Source organism: Geotrypetes seraphini, chromosome 1 (genome assembly GCF_902459505.1).
Source record: "Geotrypetes seraphini chromosome 1, aGeoSer1.1, whole genome shotgun sequence".
NCBI classification, from domain to species: Eukaryota; Metazoa; Chordata; class Amphibia; order Gymnophiona; family Dermophiidae; genus Geotrypetes; species Geotrypetes seraphini.
The window spans coordinates 220,128,628-220,147,897 of record NC_047084.1 but is presented as its reverse complement, the minus strand read 5'-3'; the positions used below and the strand labels follow the sequence as shown (position 1 = coordinate 220,147,897).

General features: G+C 44.2%; 1 protein-coding gene across 4 annotated transcripts in view; it reads right to left on the bottom strand.

The window, feature by feature from the left end:
- The window catches only part of ATP8A1 (ATPase phospholipid transporting 8A1), a 449,033-nt gene that overhangs the window by 389,244 nt on the left and 40,519 nt on the right, over positions 1-19,270 (bottom strand). For all 4 annotated transcript variants that reach the window (XM_033946346.1, XM_033946365.1, XM_033946336.1 and 1 more), the window contains exon 3: positions 1,879-1,978. In XM_033946346.1, coding sequence (XP_033802237.1) covers positions 1,879-1,978 — 100 coding nt within the window. The remainder of the gene's footprint in view (positions 1-1,878; positions 1,979-19,270) is intronic.

Below are 19,270 nucleotides of genomic sequence, written 5' to 3'. Positions count from 1 at the left end.
ATCGTACCTCTATCTTTTCTATCTTTAATAGAGTTCCTTTCTTTAATCAATTGTTGCATTGTAAACCGCTTAGGTCAGTGATATGCAGGAGCAGTATATCAAATCTTAATAAACATTATTGATAAATTTCAACTTTATAACTCAAGAACTTCAGTGGTTCTACTCAAAGCTTAAAATTCTGCACTTTGATATTTATGTATCAGCATCATAAGTCCTATAAAAGCTGGGGAGTATGGCATGTACAGCATTTAAAGGGTATGTCTTTGAAAAGGCCTGGTTGGCAAAACACATATATGTTGGACACACATTCCTCTGGCCGTTTGGACAGCAATACAAATGTGATTTTAGAATTTAAAAAGTTAATAAAATAAAAATTTGAATTAATAATAAATGTGGCCCATATCTTTTTTCTCAATATGTATAATTGTAAAATGGCTACTGCCGTTGCACATGCAGTCAAATATATATGCATTCTAGCATGTTCGCAGAGGTACTTTTATACAATGCTCCATATTCAGCACAGTGTCATGGGATAGGTGGCAAAGTTCCATATTAAGCAAGTGTCATGGGATAGGTAGCAAAGTTCAGTTGTGGATTAGGAATTGGTTATTGGATAGAAAACAGATGGTAGGGTTAAATGGTCATTTTTCTCAATGGAGGAGAGTAAACAGTGGAGTGCCACAAGGGTCTGTACTAGGACCGGTGCTATTTAACTTATTTATAAAAGATTTGGAAATTGAGACGAGTGAAGTGATTAAATTTGCAGATGACACTAAACTGTTCAAAGTTGTTAAAACGCATACGGATTGTGAAAAATTGCAGGCAGACCTTAGGAAATTGGAAGACTTGGCATCCAAATGTCAGATGAAATTTAATGTGGACAAATGCAAAGTGATGCACATTGGGAAGAATAACCTGAATCACATTTACCGGATGCTAGGTTTCGCTTTGGGGATTAGTGCCCAAGAAAAGGATCTGGGTATCATCGTAGACAATACGATGAAGCCTTCTGCCCAATGTGCGGCGGCAGCCAAAAAAGCAAACAGGATGCTAGGAATTATTAAAAAAGGGATGGTTAACAAGACTAAGAATATTATAATGCCCCTGTAATCACTCCATGGTGCGACCTCATCTGGTCTCCTTTTCTCAAGAGTGATATAGTGGTGCTAGAAAAGGTTCAAAGAAGAGCAACCAAGATGGTAAAGGGGATGGAACTCCTCTCATATGAGGAAAGACTAAAATGGTTAGAGCTCTTCAGCTTGGAAAAGAGACAGCTGAGGGGAGATATGATTGAAGTCTACAAAATCCTGAGTGGAGTAGAACGGGTACAAGTGGATCGATTTTTCACTCCATCAAAAATTACAAAGACTAGGGGACACTCGATAAAGTTACAGGGAAATACTTATAAAATCAAAAGGAGGAAATTTTTTTTCACTCAGAGAATAGTTAAAGGTTTGGACAAGTTCCTGGAGGAAAAGTCCATAGTCTGTTATTGAGAAAGACATAGGGGAAGCCACTGCTTGTCCTGTATTGGTAGCATGGAATATTGCTACACCTTGGGTTTTGGCCTGGTACTAGTGACCTGATTTGGCCACCGTGGGATCAGGCTACTGTGTTTGATGGACCATTGGTCTGACCCAGTAAGGCTATTCTTATGTTCTTTATGTCTTTTGTGCATTTGCTGACCTGGGTGTCTGAATGCCAATCTCAACATTCTATAAAATGGGCCTTCACATACACCAATATAATAAAACTGAATTATTCCTTATAAATTATTCCAAACTAAAGCAATTTATTTGAGTTTAATAAATTCAAGCATTCAAAGATGTATTTTCTTCCTACAGTTTATGAATTTTAAGTTATAGGAACTATATTTACCTGAAGTAATGTAATAAAAAGGAAAAATGCATTAGCTGCTCTTCTGAATTGGGAATACAGGAACCGTGGCAGGAACGTGACCACATTATATTTTGCAGTGCTGGAAAAAAAAAAAGCAGATTATTACTATGACAATTTATTCAATACATAGACATCTTCTTTTATTTCTCGAATCTTTGAGTACTGCAACAGAATTGTACTTTATAGAATGCTTTCATCTGAAATGAAAAACATAACTTAATCCTGATAAAACTATAAGAGGCAGTAGTGTAGGTTAAACTATACAGTCCTCTAATGCTAACAGATGCAATAACAAATCAGACTGAGAAATTGGTTAGTTCCTGAGCTATTGTGTTCAATGGATTGAACACAACAAATTTTATACAATAATATAACCAAAATGGATATTTAATTCAAATAAAAAATACAAATGGTTGTGTCTTATAAATCTTATTCTTTCAAACACAAAGTGAAGTTGCTTGCCTGTAACAGAGATTCTCTGTAGACAGCAGCGGCAGAAACAGAAGCAGGACAACAAAAGTTTTTCAAGTTATGCCCAAGACCTCCAAAGTCACCTTCAGGTCTAATACAACCTTAGGAGTCAATTAGAGACTGACCAAACCCAAGATCTTCATTTTCTACTGAAACTAAATTTGCGACTGAAACAGGACTCTCGGTTTTGATAGAAGTCAAAAATGAAACTCCTCCCCTGTTTCACTCAACCCAAAAGGTCTCCCTCCTGCACCTCCGGGCAGCAGCCCTCCTCACTCCACCCCCACCTCCACCCCATCATGCCCAACCAAGGCCTACCTTAGGAAGTACTGATAGTCTAGTAGTCTCTTCAAAGGCAGAAATGAAACCCACTCATTCCCGTCCAGCTGCTCCATTGCAATGGCTGATAAGACTGCTGCAGGATATCCTAGCAGTCATTTTGTAATTGGAACCAGCTTGGGCAGGAGACTCATTTTGGTATTGCATGACAACTAGAAGTTCCAGCATTCATTTTGATCATGGAGTTGCTAGAGGTAGGCTTGAGTAGGATTTGTTCTGTCCCCATCACCCCACAGGGCCACCAAGAAGTTTAGGAAGGTCCAAAAGGGGGCATATTCTGACTGAGTAGATAGGGAGAGGTCTGAACCTGTGAGGGGGTCTTGACTTATCAAAAGGATTGGATTTATTCTTTTTAATATACCACTATTGATAGCGCTATTGTATACCGCTTGATAGCGGTGTACAACAATGGAAACATGCCAGCCAGTACCAGAAGTGGGTGCTAGCCAACATTCAGCAACAGTACCCACAAAGCTAAACAGGCAAAATTTAGGATCACTTTTTATGTGGACCTACATTCTTATAACTCCCAGCTCCTACCCAACTCCATCCCTGGATGCCTGTGTGGCCTGTCTCCAAAATGACTAGTTAGTGACAATATTCAGAAGCACTGCTCAGTTAAAAGGTCACTGAATATTGGTAATAACCAACTCCAAGCAATTTAAGCTTGTGGACTTTCTAAAGGTCTCTGTTCTCTTTAGGTAATAGATGAGAACTCATTTCCACTCATTTCTAGTCCAAAATGTATTGTGACTTCTCATGCTGAATCAAATGAACTTAAGATAGAAGGCTACTTGAAGGAGGAAGTGACATCACTTGCACGAATGGAAGTTTGATTTGGGAGCTCCTTAAGGGCCCTGTGAAAATCCCTGAATTACAGTGTGCAATCACCCTTGAGAACACTCCAGGTGATTGTTTTCGGTGCTGGAAAGTGTGCGCTGGGTATGGCCTCCAGAAAAAAAAAAAGAGTGAAGCAGAAAAATCTGGGCCGCGCACGCTGGAAAAGTCGCTAGGCCAACAGATAAGTACATCAATATTAGAGGGAAGTGATGTTACTTTGAAAGATATTATGTCAGCAATTGTTAAAATGGATGGTAATTTGCAAAGTAATTTGCAGCGTTTTACAAAATTTTCTGAAATTGTTTTTCAAAAATTTAAACAGCAGGATTCTAAATTAAATCTAGCGGGGAAATAACTTGAAAAAATTGATGCTCAAGTTAAACTATGTCAGTCAGTACAATCATCTGCAATTAAGGATTTATTTATTTTATTTATTTATTCAATTTTCTATACCGTTCTCCCAGAAGAGCTCAGAATGGTCTACATGAGTTTATTCAGGTACTCGAGCATTTTTCCCTATCTGTCCCAGTGGGCTCGCAATCTATCTAATGTACCTGGGGCAATGGGGGGAGGGGATTAAGTGACTTGCCCAGGGTCACAAGGAGCATCGTGGGTTTGAACCCAAAACCCCAGGGTGCTGAGGCTGTAGCTTTAACCACTGCACCACACTCAATGACAGCACTTAGGGCTCCTTTTACTAAGCTGCGATAGCATTTTTAGCACACATAGAATTTTAGCACGCATTAAGCCCGCGCTACACGGCTAGAACTAACGTCAGCTCAATGCTGGTGTTAGCGTCTAGTGCGTGCGACAATTCTGCGTGCGCTAAGTGAGTGCTAAAACTGCTATCACAGCTTAGTAGAAGGAGCCCTTAACTTGAGGCTTCTGAACTTTCCAATAACTCATTTTCTGTCTCCCAAAATTTACCTTAAGGAGATTTTGCAGATTGCAGATAGATATTTTACAAATGCTTATTACCGTATTTTTTGCTCCATAAGATATACCTCACCATAAGACGCACCCCAGTTTAGAGAAGGAAAACAAGAAAAAAACCCATTCTGAACCAAATTGTATACTAATATATACCTGACACCTTTAACTTCTGTCCCAGCCTCCCCCCAATCAATCATCACTTTTACATACCCCCCAGCACCTTTAAATTCCATTCCAGCCCCCAGCACCTTTAAATTCTGACCCAGTCCCCCCAATCAATCATCACTTTTAGATACCCCCAGCAGCTTTAAATTCCATCCCAGCCCCCCAGCAGTACCTTTAAATTGTGGAGGTCGGATGGCTGCCTGCTGCTTGTCGGGGCCTGCGGCGCTGCTGCGTGGGCGTACACCACTTCTGAATGGCTGCCTCAGTTCTCGTAAGCGGTGCGTGCCCCCGCAGCAGCACGCTTGTGTGCCACTGGCCCCAACATGCTGGTAAACAGCAGGCAGCAGTCTGACAAAGCATCAGTGACCGGCACATTTAGGACATATCGCAGGCCCAGGCATTAGCGCACTTGTGCGCCATGGGCCCCGACAAACAGCAGGCAGCCATCCACCGAACTCCAAAATTTAAAAGCACCACCGGGGTGGGAGTATATTTGTTTCATAAGTCGCACCCTTATTTCCACCCACTTTTTTGGGGGAAAAAAGTGCATCTTATGGAGCGAAAAATACGGTATATTCCAGTGGGTGTTAGAGAGGTAAATCTTGAGGGAAATATGGACAATATTTCCTCTCCTGATAGTTTAGACCTTACCAGGTTCCTAGAAAATAATCAAGAATGTATAGACAAAAGATCTACTTTGTTAATTACATTATCTTCTTTGGAGAAAGAGAATGGTTATGAAGGCCTTTTTCCCCCAAAGAGTCAGTATTATTTTAGGGTCAACCTATTTCAATTTTCCCAGATGTTTCCAGGCAGACTCAAATTAGACGTAAGGCCTTTCTCTTGCTGAGACCTAAAGTCCTGGCAATGGGAGGTTCCTTTTTCCTTAAGTTTTCTTCTAAATGCCTGGTTATGTGGGAAAATTAATTCTTACACTTTTTGGGACCAAGCCAGTTAGAATTGTTTCTTTTGAACAAACCTGAGAAAAAATCAGTTTAAATCCACTTCAAGCAGTAAAAGGGTTTATTTAAAATTTCCAGCCAATGTAAGTTGTTGTTTTTCTTATTGTGTTTTCTGCATCTTCTTTCCCCGTAATGTGGACTTTTAAGGACGTTTAATAATTATAATGATTGGTTATGTTTCCCTATGTGTCTTTGTTCCTGATTTCTAATATTGTTGTATTAAGAAATTATCAAATAAAGAATTTTTAAAAAAGGAAAAGTCACTAGGCTGGGGCACACGAAGCACCGCAATAATGGAGGATGTCGGGAGTCATGCCTCACTGACTGATAAAGATACAGCTTCCCCTGCGGTACCTGTTTTGGAGAAGGCAGAGACGGAGCCATTGACGAAAGCCGATATGTGGCAGTGGATTCAGGAGGTGAAAACAGAAATCTCGGCGGTGGCAGTTCAGGTGCAGGAAGCGGTACAAGAACTTTGCTCTGATCTGGTGGAATTAGGAACGCGTATGGAGATGGTGGAGACTCATCTGGACACTTGTGAAGAGGGTATGACTGGGGTGTAAAGGAAATTGGAGTATATTAATGAGAAATATCAACTCCTACTGGATAAGATGGAGGATTTAGAGAACCTCGCCCAGAGAAACAACATGAGAGTGCGGGGTCTTCCAGAGCTGAACAAATATAAAGATGCCGCGACATTGTGCTCAAACAGTTTAGATGGCTGCTACAGGATGACTCCCTAGAACCTGGATTTGAACGCGCTCATAGAGCGCTGGGGCCTCGGGTTACTGATCAGCCTAAAGATATTGTGATCTGTTTGCAGAGCTTTGTGCTCAAAGAGCAAATCTTGTGGAGGGCCAGAGAGATGGGAACAGTAACCTGGGAGGGCCACCGCCTGAAATTTTATCAAGACTTGGTGGCCAGCATGCTGCAAAAATGGCACTCTTTTAGAGAAGTCACCAAAGCCCTTACTCATGGAAATATGAGATATCACTGGACTTATCCTTTTGGATTAGTGATCACTATAAATGGTGTGCATACTCAAATAACATCTGTGAGATAAGCCCGTGCTCTACTTCAGCAGGAGGATGTTGAAGTACCAGAGGATTCTGGCCCAGTGGCGGGTGTTGCGCAGAATGCGAGGCAGAGGCTGGCACCTTTCCAGTACAATTATCAACCGAGGGGCCTGAGGAGGAAGAGGAGGATAATGGGGGTGCCCCTGCCAGCAGCAACCTCCTCAAATGGACACCCTTGAAATTGGGGGAGTTGCAAACTGTGTGCTGAGCTGGTTTTGAATGATGGCTGTCGTGGAGCCTTTGTACTCCTTGACTGTATTTTGGGGGGGTTTATTGCTTGAGTGTTCTCAAGAGGGAGCTGAGGGAATGCTTGGTTTGAGCTCCCAGGTGTGTGAGTGATTGGTTGTGGATTGCGTGTGGTTGTGGGAAGTTAGGTGGATGTCTGATGGGGAGGGACTGTTATCTCTGGGGATATGTTTAGCTTCAGTCTTTTTTGCTGTGTCAAGAGCATTGAGGACTATTTACTTCCTTGAATACTGATGGGAGGTCTGGATGATCCCACTATGGGGGAGGGGATGGTGGGGAACAGAACGGAGGGGGGTCTGGGGGAATTGGGGGGAGGGATAGTGGGAAGGCAGATCCTGGGTGGGGTTTATATGACCGATCTTTTCAAACATGGAGGAGATCAAGTTAGTGTCCTATAACATCAGGGGGCTAAATTCCCCATACAAAAGGAAAGCATTTTTTGGAAACTGGCCAGATTATAGGCGGCTGTCTGTTTTGTGCAGGAAACACATTTATTGAGGTCACACAAGAAATTTGTTCAGGACCCTAGGTTTCCCCTGTCCTTTTGGGTGCCTCAGGTAGGAACTACTAAGAGAGAGGGAGTGGGGATTCTAATTAGTAAAGGAGTGTATTTTAAGGTCCAGAGGGTTATACGTGATCCACAGGGTAGGTACATCAAGGTTGAGGTTCTCCTCGAGGGTAGCTTGTATTCCTTGGTCAATGTATATGCACCTAATGAAGGGCAAGGGGAAATTCTCCAGGAGTTGGTACCACGAATTCGGCAGTTCAAGGGGGGCTCCCTGATCCTTGGGGGTGATTTTAATCTTACCATGATCCCGCATCTGGATAACTCAGGTAGAGCTGGGCGTTATGGACGTCGGGACAGAAAATTGATGGTTGACACTGGTTGTATCCTCTGGGTAGAGATTATACACATTATTCGGTGGTTCATGCTTCCTATTCTAGAATTGGTATCTTCCAGCGGGGTGGAGAAGGTAGGAATCGAGCAGACCACCTGGTTGGATCATGCTTCTGTTTGGTTACAGCTTGCCCATACCTCGTCTGGTACTGGTAGGAAGTACTGGCACTTTAACAATAGTCTCTTAGATGACCCAGCAGTGGCGGATCAAATTGAGGCGTGGATTCAAGAATACCTGGATATGAATCTTGAGTTTGAGGCAACACCTGAGGCCATTTGGGAGGGATTGAAAGTGACTCTGAGGGGCAGATTAAATGTGTTGGCCTCCTCCAGGAAGAAATGATGGAAAGAGGAAGTCTGGGTCCTCTTGGCTCAGATTGGGAGGTTGGAAGGGATGCACAAACACCAACCTTGGAATGTGGAAGTGGGTAAATAATTACAAAGGGCCTGTAATGATCTGCATGCTTTTCAATTGGAGCGCTTGAGTTTCAATCTTCAGTTATTACAGCAGAAGTATTTTGAGTTTTCCAATAAGGCTAGCAGATTAGTTGCCCATCGGTTGAAAGTCCATCAAACGCGGAATAATATTATATCCATCTGGGCGGTTTCGAATAGAGGGTACGTTTTGTGGAATATTATGAACAACTTTATACTCCGGAAGCAGAGGGGATGCGCCTGGAAAGGGAGCAATATCTTGCCCCTTTTCTGTTGCCTCAGACTGCAGTGGGGAATGTGGGGCGGCTGGATAGGCCTATCACAGTGTTGGAGGCATGGGGGCATTGCGATCCATGAAGGTAGGGAAGTCTACGGGGTTGGATGGGTTTACAGACAAACATTATAAAAGATATCAGAAATTGTTGTTACCGCCCCTGTTGCATTTTCTTAATTCTATGGAAGGAGGTAGTCAATTTCCCTTTTTTATGCGTTTAGCAGGGGTCATTATTTGGCAAAGGAGAGGAAAGACCCGGTGCATTGTGCATCTTATCGTCCAATCTCTTTATTAGGAGAGGACACTAAGATCTTTACATGAGTTTTAGCAGACTGATTGATGAGTTGGGTCCCTCAATTGATTCATACTGATCAGTTGGGGTTTGTGGAGGGAAGGCATGTGGGGGATAATGTACGATCTACTGGAAAAGGCTCAACATAGTAATAGGGAAGCGGTGTTCCTATCCATTGATGCCGAAAAAGCATTCAACCGGGTTTCCTGGCCCTTTTTATTTCAAGTGTTAGAATCTATTGGTTTAGGACCTCGTATGAGGGAGTGGGTACATAATCTTTACACTAATCCAGTGAGTTGCTTAAAGGTTAATGGGGGTTACTTGGATACTTTTTCTTTGGCTCAGGGAATGAGGCAGGGATGTCCCCATTCTCCTATCTTATTTGCGTTGCTAGTAGAACTCCTTGTGCAGAGTGTACGTAGTAACCCGAACATCCAGGGTAATACTACGCCCAATGGGGAGTATAAACTGAACCTTTTCGTGGATCATATGCTTTTTACGGTGGAAGAGCCAGAGATGTCTTTGCAGGCTGTCTTATCTGAACTAGATGTGTTTGATGCTTTCGAGTTAATGTTGGTAAATTGGAACTGTTGAATGTGAACTTGCCGGAGGAGGGGGTGGAGCGGGTTCGCCAGAAGTTTCCCTACAGGTGGGTTAAGAGCTCTATGAGGTACTTGGGTATATTCTTTGGACCCCCCGGCACGAATCTGTATGATCTGAATTATCCTTCCTTATTCTGCCGTATTAAGCTGGATTTGGAGAGTTTGGGGGGGGGGGCATGGTTGGTTGGGGAGGGTGGAGGTGGTTATCAGGTACTGCTGGTATGGGTGAGTAGGAGGGTTTTGAAAGGGGTGAAGCGTAGTATCTTCAGGTTTATTTAGGCAGGTCATTGACCGAAAGTGGGAAAACGGGTGCTTAATCTAAGTAAGCAGGAGGGGGTTTTGGAGGTCCCTAATTTGTTGAAATATTATCAAGCAGCTCAATTGAGGGCACTTATTGAATGGCAAGCCGGACCCGAAGCCATGGGTAGAGATTGAGCAGGCATTGGTGGGAGGTGTTCCCCTACTGCATCTTCCATGGACCCCCAGGAGGGTTGGGGCTGGTTGGGGTTTGTCATCTGTGATGACTCCTTTGAAGGTCTGCAGAGCAGTACGGGGGTTACTATTGCAGAATAGACACCACTCTTGGTTTGCTCCCTTACGATACAATTCTGAGTTTGCCCCAGGTCGAGGAGATGGGGTGTTTGCAAGTTGGGAGGCTAAGGGGTTGGTTTGTGCAGGACAATTATGTGACCTGGCTACGGATAGGGTACGACCCTTTTGGGGAACTTCAGACTCTTATGGATTAGCCTATAGAGATTTCTTCCCCTATTTACAAGTGATGCACTATATCCAGACCTAGGGATTTCTGGGGGAAATGCTTGGGGGTAAGACGCCCTTTGAACCTTTGCAGGCCCCATACTCAAGAAGAGGGCACTGTCAGAGATTTATAAGTGCCTTAACACCAGGGGGGATGGGTTGCTACCCTATACGAAAGCTTGTGAGGGAGACTGTTATACACCGGGAATATTAGGAGTGTATCTGGCGGGAGGTGCCATCCTCTGGGATTGCGGCCTTGATTGTTGAAAATGGGTACAAGGTACTTTTCTGGTGGTATTACACCCCTAAATTCTTGGCTAAATTAAGGGGGGAGGGGAGGGATTAGGTTGGAGGGGAGGTGGATATTTATTTTCACATGGGGTGGTCAAGTGTGAGGGTGTTGGGTTTTTGGACCTGTGTATTTGGAGAAATTTAAGGATTCTGGGTAAGAGTGTACCTGCTTCCTGACGTCATGCCTTATGTTTTGGCATGAGCTTGACTTGGAGCAGGGGGAATCCAATTTCTGTAAGTTGGCTCTTACAGCTGCACATTTGGTATTGGTTTCTCAATGGAACCAACCTATGCCACCTACTTGGCAGTTGGTGGTGCAGAAGTTACAACAGTGTCAGCTCATGTATCAACTTACTGCTCTTCAGCATGGTAGATGCAATGGATATGAGCAAATCTGGAGGCACTTTTGCCTGTTCACTTAGTTGTGGGACTTTGGGGGTTGGGGATTGAAGGCATGTGGAGGCTAAATTTACTTTTTGTTGTCTTGTGTTTGCTTTTTATTGTGATTTTGGGGCCTTGGATCTGTTGGGGGGCGGGGAGAGAGAAATTTATTGTGCAATTTATGTGGGACTGCATATTCTCCAATCAGTTTACTATGTTCAAGTTTTGTTGCTATTGCTTTTGATACTTGAGGCCTGTCCTCTGTATAGGTCTGTTGAGCCTATGGGCTCCTTTTACTAAGCTGCGCTAGCGGTTTTAGCACACACGCTAGACGATAACATCTCTACTGAACTGGCGTTAGTTTTTGAAACGTAGCGCAAAGTTAGCGCGTGCTAAAAATGCTAGCGCACCTTAGTAAAAGGAGCCCTTTGTATTATTACTGTTTGACATTGGTTGTGCATATTTTTTAATAAAAGTTTTCAATTAAAAAAAAAAAGATAGAAGATTACTTCATTGTGATAGAATTGTGAAAGTACATACAGTATGTGACTAAAGGCATTAACCAGGTACACTAGATAGATTGTGAGCCCGCCGGGACAGACAGGGAAAAATGCTTGAGTACCTGAATAAATTCATGTAAAACGTTCTGAGCTCTCCTAGGAAAACGGTATAGAAAATTAAATAAATAAAGATCATTAATTCTTCTAGCAAAAGTGATTGCAAATGGGTAAAAATACCCTCCATGTCAGATAATTTAAAGATTAAGATGCCATCAGCTCAGAGTAGTTATATGAGACAAGAAAGCAAAATATTTAAGCTGAATGGGACTTGCCATTTTTGAATTAGAGGCTTGAGATGAAGATGACCTACTACTACTACTTTTAATTATTTCTAGAGTGCTACCAGACATATGCAGTGCTGTTGAGAGTCACAAAGATGACATTTCCTGCTCACAATATAATCAAGACAAACAGGATGCCAGGATAGGGATTACAGTTATTTATTTATTGTATATACCGTTCTCCCAGGGGAACTCAGAATGGTTTACATGAATTTATTCAGGTACTCAAGCAGTGGGGGATGGTTAAACTGCTGGCTAGGGGGGTGGTATGCAGAGAGAAGTGGGGTTAAAAAAATTGAAAGCAATCTCAAAAAGGTGGGTTTTCAGCCTACTTTTGAACAAGGGAAGAGGCGTGACACATGGACTCCAGTAGTTTATTCCGGGCATACAGGGGAGGAAAATGAAAGGAACGGAGTCTGGAATTGGCAGTGGGGGAGAAGAGTACAGATATAAGCAATTTATTTGAGGAATGGAGTTCTCAAGGAGATTTATAAGGAGAGGAGAGATTACTGAGCGGCTGCAGAATGAACACATCAGTAGGTTACTATAGGAGTTTGAACTGTATGCAAATGTGAATAGGGAGCCAGTGAAGTGATTTGAGGCCCACTTTTTTGGAGCTGCTTTTAAGTCCTAATTCCAACCTACTTGTAAAGCACCCAAATCTGTCATTCCCTCAATAGTTCCCTACCCTATCTGCCTTGTCTCTATAATTCCTTACCTGAGCAGCGTATTTAGATTTACCCTTTTTTGTCCTGTTGTCACAATTAGATTGTAAGCTTTTTCAAGCAGGGACTGTCTCTTCTATGTTAATGTACAGTGGAGAATGACATGGTGGCGGGTTACCCGGGGCTAGCCGCGTTTAGCCGCGGGTAGCCCGCCAAAATGGGGAAGAAAAAATAGTGGCCTCTGCGGGATGGGGACAAGGCCATTCACCGCCCCGTGGAGCGGTGAATGGACTTGTCCCCGCAGTGAGGCAATCAAGGATCGCGCGGTCCCCACCATCTCCCTCCCTCCTCCTTACCGCCAGTTGAATTTCTGCCGGTCCGCGCGAAAAAAAAAAAAAAAAAGCCTCTTTCCTTTTCCCCTGCTCTTACCGCCATGCTCATGCTGCAGCTAATAAAGCCGACTGGAAGTCTTTCCGACGTCAATTCTGACGTCGGAGAGGACGTTCAGGGCCAGCCAATCACTGCCTGGCTGGCCCAGAACATCCTCTCCGACTTCAGAATTGAGTCGGAAAGACTTCCTGTCGGCTTTATTAGCTGCAGCATGAGCATGGCGGTAAGAGCAGGGGAAAAGGAAAGAGGCTTTTTTTTTTTTTTTTTTTTTGAGCGGCAGGGAGGCAGCAGGCTGGCTTTGGCTAGGGAGGGAGAAAGGTAGGCAGGCAGGATTCGGGGGTGGGGGTGGGACAAAGTGTAGAAGGCAGTGAGAGGGAAATAGGAAGGAGGCACTAGGGGCACTAAAGACATGGGAAGGAGGCACTGGGGGCACTAAAGACAGGAAGGGGCACTAAGGACATGGAAAGGAGGCACTGGGGGCACTAAAGACAGGAAGGGGCACTAAGGACATGGGAAGGAGGCACTGGGGCACTAAAGACATGGGGAGGAGGCACTGGGGGCACTAAAGACAGGAAGGGGCACTAAGGACATGGAAAGGAGGCACTGGGGCACTAAAGACATGGGGAGCAGGCACTGAGGGCACTAAAGACAGGAAGGAGCACTAAGGACATGGGAAGGAGGCACTGGGGCACTAAAGACATGGGGAGGAGGCACTGGGGGCACTAAAGACAGGAAGGGGCACTAAGGACATGGGAAGGAGGCACTGGGGGCACTAAAGACATGGGAAGGAGGCACCGGGGGCACTAAGGACATAGGAAGGAAAGAGGGAGGGAATAGAAAGGGACAATTCTTGGGCCTGAGTGCAGAAAGAAAGAAATGAAAGAAAGGATACACAGACAGAAGGAAACGCAACTAGAGACTCATGAAATCAATCACCAGACAGCAAAGGTAGGAAAAATGATTTTATTTTCAATTTAGTGATCAAAATGTGTCAATTTTGAGAAGTTGTATCTGCTGTCTATATTTTGCACTATATTTGTCTATTTTTCTATAGTTACTGAGGTGACCGAGCTTGCGGAGATGGGGCGGAAACAGGGTTTTAAAATTTTAGTCCTAGTAGTTTGTCGGTCCACAAAATAATTCTTTTATTTCTGCCGGTTCACGGATGTAAAAAGGTTGAAAAACACTGATGTAGAGTATGCCGGCTTTCTTTTTCGCCCAGCCGCACGCGTTCAAAAAGCCGTGCTTGCGCGGCTGCTCGAGTTGATCAATCTTCTCCTCTCTTACAACTTCCTGTTTCCGGTTGCATCAGAGGAGAATATTGAACAAATGAGCACCCGCACGTGCGGCTGGGCGAAAAAGAAAGCCGGTATACTCTACATCTAAGGTGAGATGGAGGGAGGGAGATGGCGGAATACTGCAATCGGTCAGGTGTCTGCTGTTTTTGTATTACTGCCTGCCTGCGTTCACGTTCCAGATCCATCTGCATTTTTAGTGTGCACAATTGACCTGATTCGAGCTATAGGTGAACATGGGGGACACGTCATTGCAAGGGAGGACAAGTCAATTGATTTATTTTATGTTCTGTTTTTACTACAGGGCAGAGGCACTGAAACAGATTCTCAGTGCAGTAGTAGTAGTGGCAGAACTCTCTTCTGTCTTCATGGTGTTTCGCAGTACTGAGGCTTATATGGATGCTGCGGGGATGGTGATGGGGCGGTGAATGGGATGGCAGTGGCGGTGACGGGGGGGTGAAAGGGATGGCGGTGACGGTGACGGTAACGGGGCGGTGCAGTGAGGGGGACAGATTTTTTCCCCGTGTCATTCTCTAATGTACAGCACTGGGTTCATAGACAAAATCGCGTGAGACAACGGCGCGCAGACAACTGAGCGCAAGTTTGACGGCGCGCCGAAGAAAAGCACTATTTTAAAGGGTTCCGACGGGGGGTGTTGGTGGGGAACCCCCCTATTTTACTTTACAGACATCGTGCTGGCGTTGTGGGGGGTTTGGGGGGTTGTAAACCCCCTCGTTATACTTGAAACCAAACTTTTTGCCTGTTTTTTAGGGAAAAAGTTCAGTTTTAAGTATAATGTGGGGGGTTACAATCCCCCAAACCCCCCACAATGCCAGCGCAATGTCTGTTAAGTAAAGTGGGGGGGTTTCCCCCCCCACGCCCCCCCGTCGGAGCCCTTTAAAATAGTGCTTTTCTTTGGCGCGCCTTCAACCTTGCGCTCAGTTGTCGGCGCGTCGTTGTCTCGCGCGATTTAGTCCCGTCACCACAGCACTGTGTGTATCTGGTAGCGCTATAGAAATAATTAGTAGGAGGAGGAGAAGGGGTTAATGTGAATTTAGCAAGGTTGGCAGAAGATAAGTTGTGCAGCAGAGTTTTGCACAGATTGCAGGGGGGAGAGGTTAGACTACTTTCAAGACAATAGGGTATAAAGAAGTTGGAGTTTGGTCTATCAAGGTGCTATAGGCAGACAATGCATTAAGAAACAATGACATAAGGCTGACAGAACATAAGAACTGTCATACTGTGACAGACTAAAAGTCCATCAAGCCCAGCATCCTGTTTCCAACAGTGACCAACCCAGATCCAAAGTACCTAGCTAGATCTCAAATAGTAATAAAAGATTTTATGCTGCTTATCCTAGAAATAAGCAGTGGATTTCCCCAAGCCATCTCTTTTAGGAAATTATCCAAACCTTTTTTAATCCCTGCTAAACTGATTTCACCACATCCTCCGGCAACAAATTCTAGAGTTTAATTACATGTTGTGTGAAGAAATATTTTCTCCGGTCTGTTTTAAATCTACTACTTAGTAGATCGTATGCCCCCTAGTCCTAGTATTTTTCAAAGGAGAAAATAAGTGATTTACATCTACCTTTTCCGCTCCATTCACAAGTTGTAGAGGAATTCCAGTACTATAATTGGTGGATATTGAAAAAAGTCAAGCCCTTGAGCTGAGCACTAGATGAAAAGTCTTTTTCACTTAAAGGTACAGGGTCTTCTCATCTTTTGTAAACAAAAGACCTAAAAGAAATTAAATGCTGCTCAATTTCCAGACTATAAGAGCTAGTATTTTGATGCTGCGATGCAAAAATGCACCTTAGTTTTCCCGAAATTAAAGCTGGAAACATTCAAATTGTCATTGGAGATTGAACAGATAGCTTCTTGAGCAGAGGGACATTGGTAGAAACTTAGGAACATGATGGCAGATAAAGACCAAATGGCCCATCCAATCTACCCATCCACACTGGACTCAACGTAACTATTAAAGCACTCAGCTAGAGAGTAATGTGATAACAGAAGCCGCATCGGTGAATTACCGTATTTTTCGCTCCTTAAGACGCACCTGACCATAAGACGCATCCTAGATTTAGAGTAGGAAAACAAGAAAAAAACTCCCTGCCAGGCTCTGCATCCAACCCCACACTCCCTGCCAGGCTTTGCACCCTGTTCCCTTCCCCTACTAATTGTTATGTAATTTTTTTCTTTCATTTTTTCATACACACACAGCAGATATAAATTCTCAAAACTGACACATTTCGATCACTAAATTGAAAATAAAATCATTTTTCCTATCTTTGTTGTCTGTTGATTTAGTTAGTTACTGGTTAGACTTCCTTCTGCATCCAACATTTCTTTCACAATCCAGCCCCAGCCCCTTTGGGTTCAGGTCTCTATCTCTTTTCCCTCTGCTTACCCTCCCCAGATCCAGTGTCAGTTCTCCTTTGTACCTACCACCACCTTTGTTCCAGGTTTCTCTATCTCTCCCTCCTCTGTTATGATCTTCCATCTCTCTGTTCTTCCTCAGGGTCTCTTCCCCTCTGTCACTTCTGTCTGCACCTCCCATAGTCCAGCATCTGCCTCCTATCTTTCCCCTTTGGCTCAGGCCTCTCTCTCTCTCCCTGTCTTTCTTCTGCTTACAACCCCCCACCCCCACCCCATGTCCAACATTTGTTCTCTTTTCTTACAGGTCTTCTCTGCCTCTCTCTCTCGCTCTCTTTCTCCTTCCTTCTTCCCTCCCTGGTCCAGAATCTTTCCACCTCTCTGCAGTCTCTTTTTCTCTCTTCCCTCTATATACCCCCAAGTCCAACATCTGCTCCCCTCTCTTCTGCTTCCCCTTTGTTTCAGGTTTCTCCCTCTCCCTATCTTCCTTCTGCTAACATTTTGAGTCCTCCCCTATCTCCCCCTCTCTAGTCCACCATCTGCCCTGTCTTCAAGTCTGTTTTCCCACCCCCTCCTCAAGGTCCTTTTCTGTCTCTCCTCCCCCCTCCCCACGCCTCCCCCGGGTCTAGATCCAGTATCCCACCGGGGCCCTCGCAATGGGTGAGGTCTTACCTTTTGGTAAAATTTCTATGTAACTTGAAGGAGTGCGTGAGACATTTTCAAGTCGTTCCTGAAGGGCTGCTAGGACTTGTGGATTTTGCATGACCTGATCTGCCAGTTTTTCTGTTTTTTCACCACTTTCTAGTAAGTTTGAAGCAGTATTTTCTGATTTATTGTTTGCTGCTATCCTTGGAATCCACCTTCAAACTTATCTCTCAGATCGCCCATGATCGAGCCCGTACGTTTCCCCTTCTCCTGCGTCCCGCCACCTCCAACGCAACGTCTTTCCCCTCGGCCACAATTGCTCTGCCGGAAACAGGAAGTGGCATCAGAAGGGGCGGGACGCGGCCGAGGGGAGGTGATAGGATGCTGGAGGTCGTTTTCCGCACTGTGACCACTGCTAAGCTAATTATGGAAGCCTACAGAGCGAACCTAGCAGGCTGCCATTGGCCTCTGAAGCACGTTGCCTCTGCTGTGGTCCAGCCACCTTCTCTTATGTCAGGGGCGGGACCGCAGCAGAGGCAACATGCTTCGGAGGCCAATGGCAGCCTGCTCAGTTCGCTCTGCAGGCTGCCGTAATTAGGCCAGCGGAAGTCACAACATGGAAGATGACCTCTGTTGCTGGGTCAGGAAGCAGCTTGGAGGTAAGGCCCTGCCCATCACGAGGGCGAGATGCTGGATCTGGACATCGCAGGTGAGAGTGAGAGCTGGCTTTGGGCGCTCACCGACACTAGGGAGAGCCATATGGGGCATGGGTATTTAAAACGGTACGTCAGGGGTGGTGTGTTTAAAAAAATTAAAAAAAAGTACCTTCGCTGCATAAGACACGCGGACATTTCCACCCACTTTTGGGTGGAAAAAAGGTGCATCTTCTGGAGCAAAAAATACGGTACCTGGTATTAAAATGGTATCAGTGGACCATTTTGTGATATTACCATGGGAACAGGAATAGATACTGCAGTAATTCCGCGGTAATGGGGGACAGACCAGCCCTCCCCAAACCTACCTTAAAAATCCTGGCTGTCTAGTGGCCTTTTTAGGAGCAGGAAATATCCCCAGTCTTTCCTGCCTGCTGCTACAACTAAACATTTTCAAAATGGCTGCTGAGACTTCATGAAGCAGCCTCGCAAGATTCCCAGAAGTATTTTACCTTGAGGTGAATTAAACTTTGTAAGAATCCTGAGGATTTAAGTGCAGCAGTAACCCATTTAGAAATAATGCCTGCCAACCCCCCTCTCCCACCAGGAAAAATGGAAGTCCACTTTTTACCAACATACATTCTGTGTAGGTCATTCATAAAAAGATTTTATCAAGATGTATAGGGAAAGCTTGGTATTTTCACTGGTAGTAAAAAGGTCTGAGATGTTTACCACCCTTGAATGACTATCATTGTTCAGTACTGGAATAACGCAATAGGATAAAGAGTTATGGATTTGATATAATGCCTTTTTATAGCACAACCAAAGCAGTTTACACTTTTATTAAATGCAGGTCCTCTATCTGTGCTCAAAATCTAAGTTTTGCAACTAGGGCAATAGAGGGTTAAGTGGCCTGTCCCGGAAACGAATGGTAGAAGAAAAAATATATATATATTTTTTACTGAAATAAAATAAATAAACTAAAACAGCGATTCGTGAGGGAAAAAACACAAACCGCGGTTGAGAGAAGGCACAAAGCTGAACGAAGTTAAACGCAGAGAGTCAAAGATGGACTTCTCAGCTCAAAGGAAAACTGAAAACGGAAAACTTCGAGTTTCTTCAAGCAAGTCTGCTTGCGAGGTGTCCGCATCCGGACTCCGTCGATGACATCACCCATATGTGAGAATACCTGCCTGCTTGCATACCTAAAACATGTCTCATCTCCCTCCTTTAGAGTATTAGTTCTTTTCTCTTCCATCTGCTTCTTTCCTTTCCTAGTTTCCAAAATGCTTTTTCCTCCCAGATATTGTTGCCTATCTTCTTTGTGAAATGTTTCAGGAACTTTAGAGAACCAACACAGCCTCTTTTCTCCTGTCATTTTTAATTACATTCCAAACAAAGATGTTCACCACCATCCTTACAATATATCCTTTCGCAGCCAGTAAGTCTGACTTCTGTGGTAAGCAAATTAATGGAAACACTTTTAAAACTGAGAATGGTCAAGTTTCTGGAATCCTGTGGATTACAGAACCAGAGACAACAT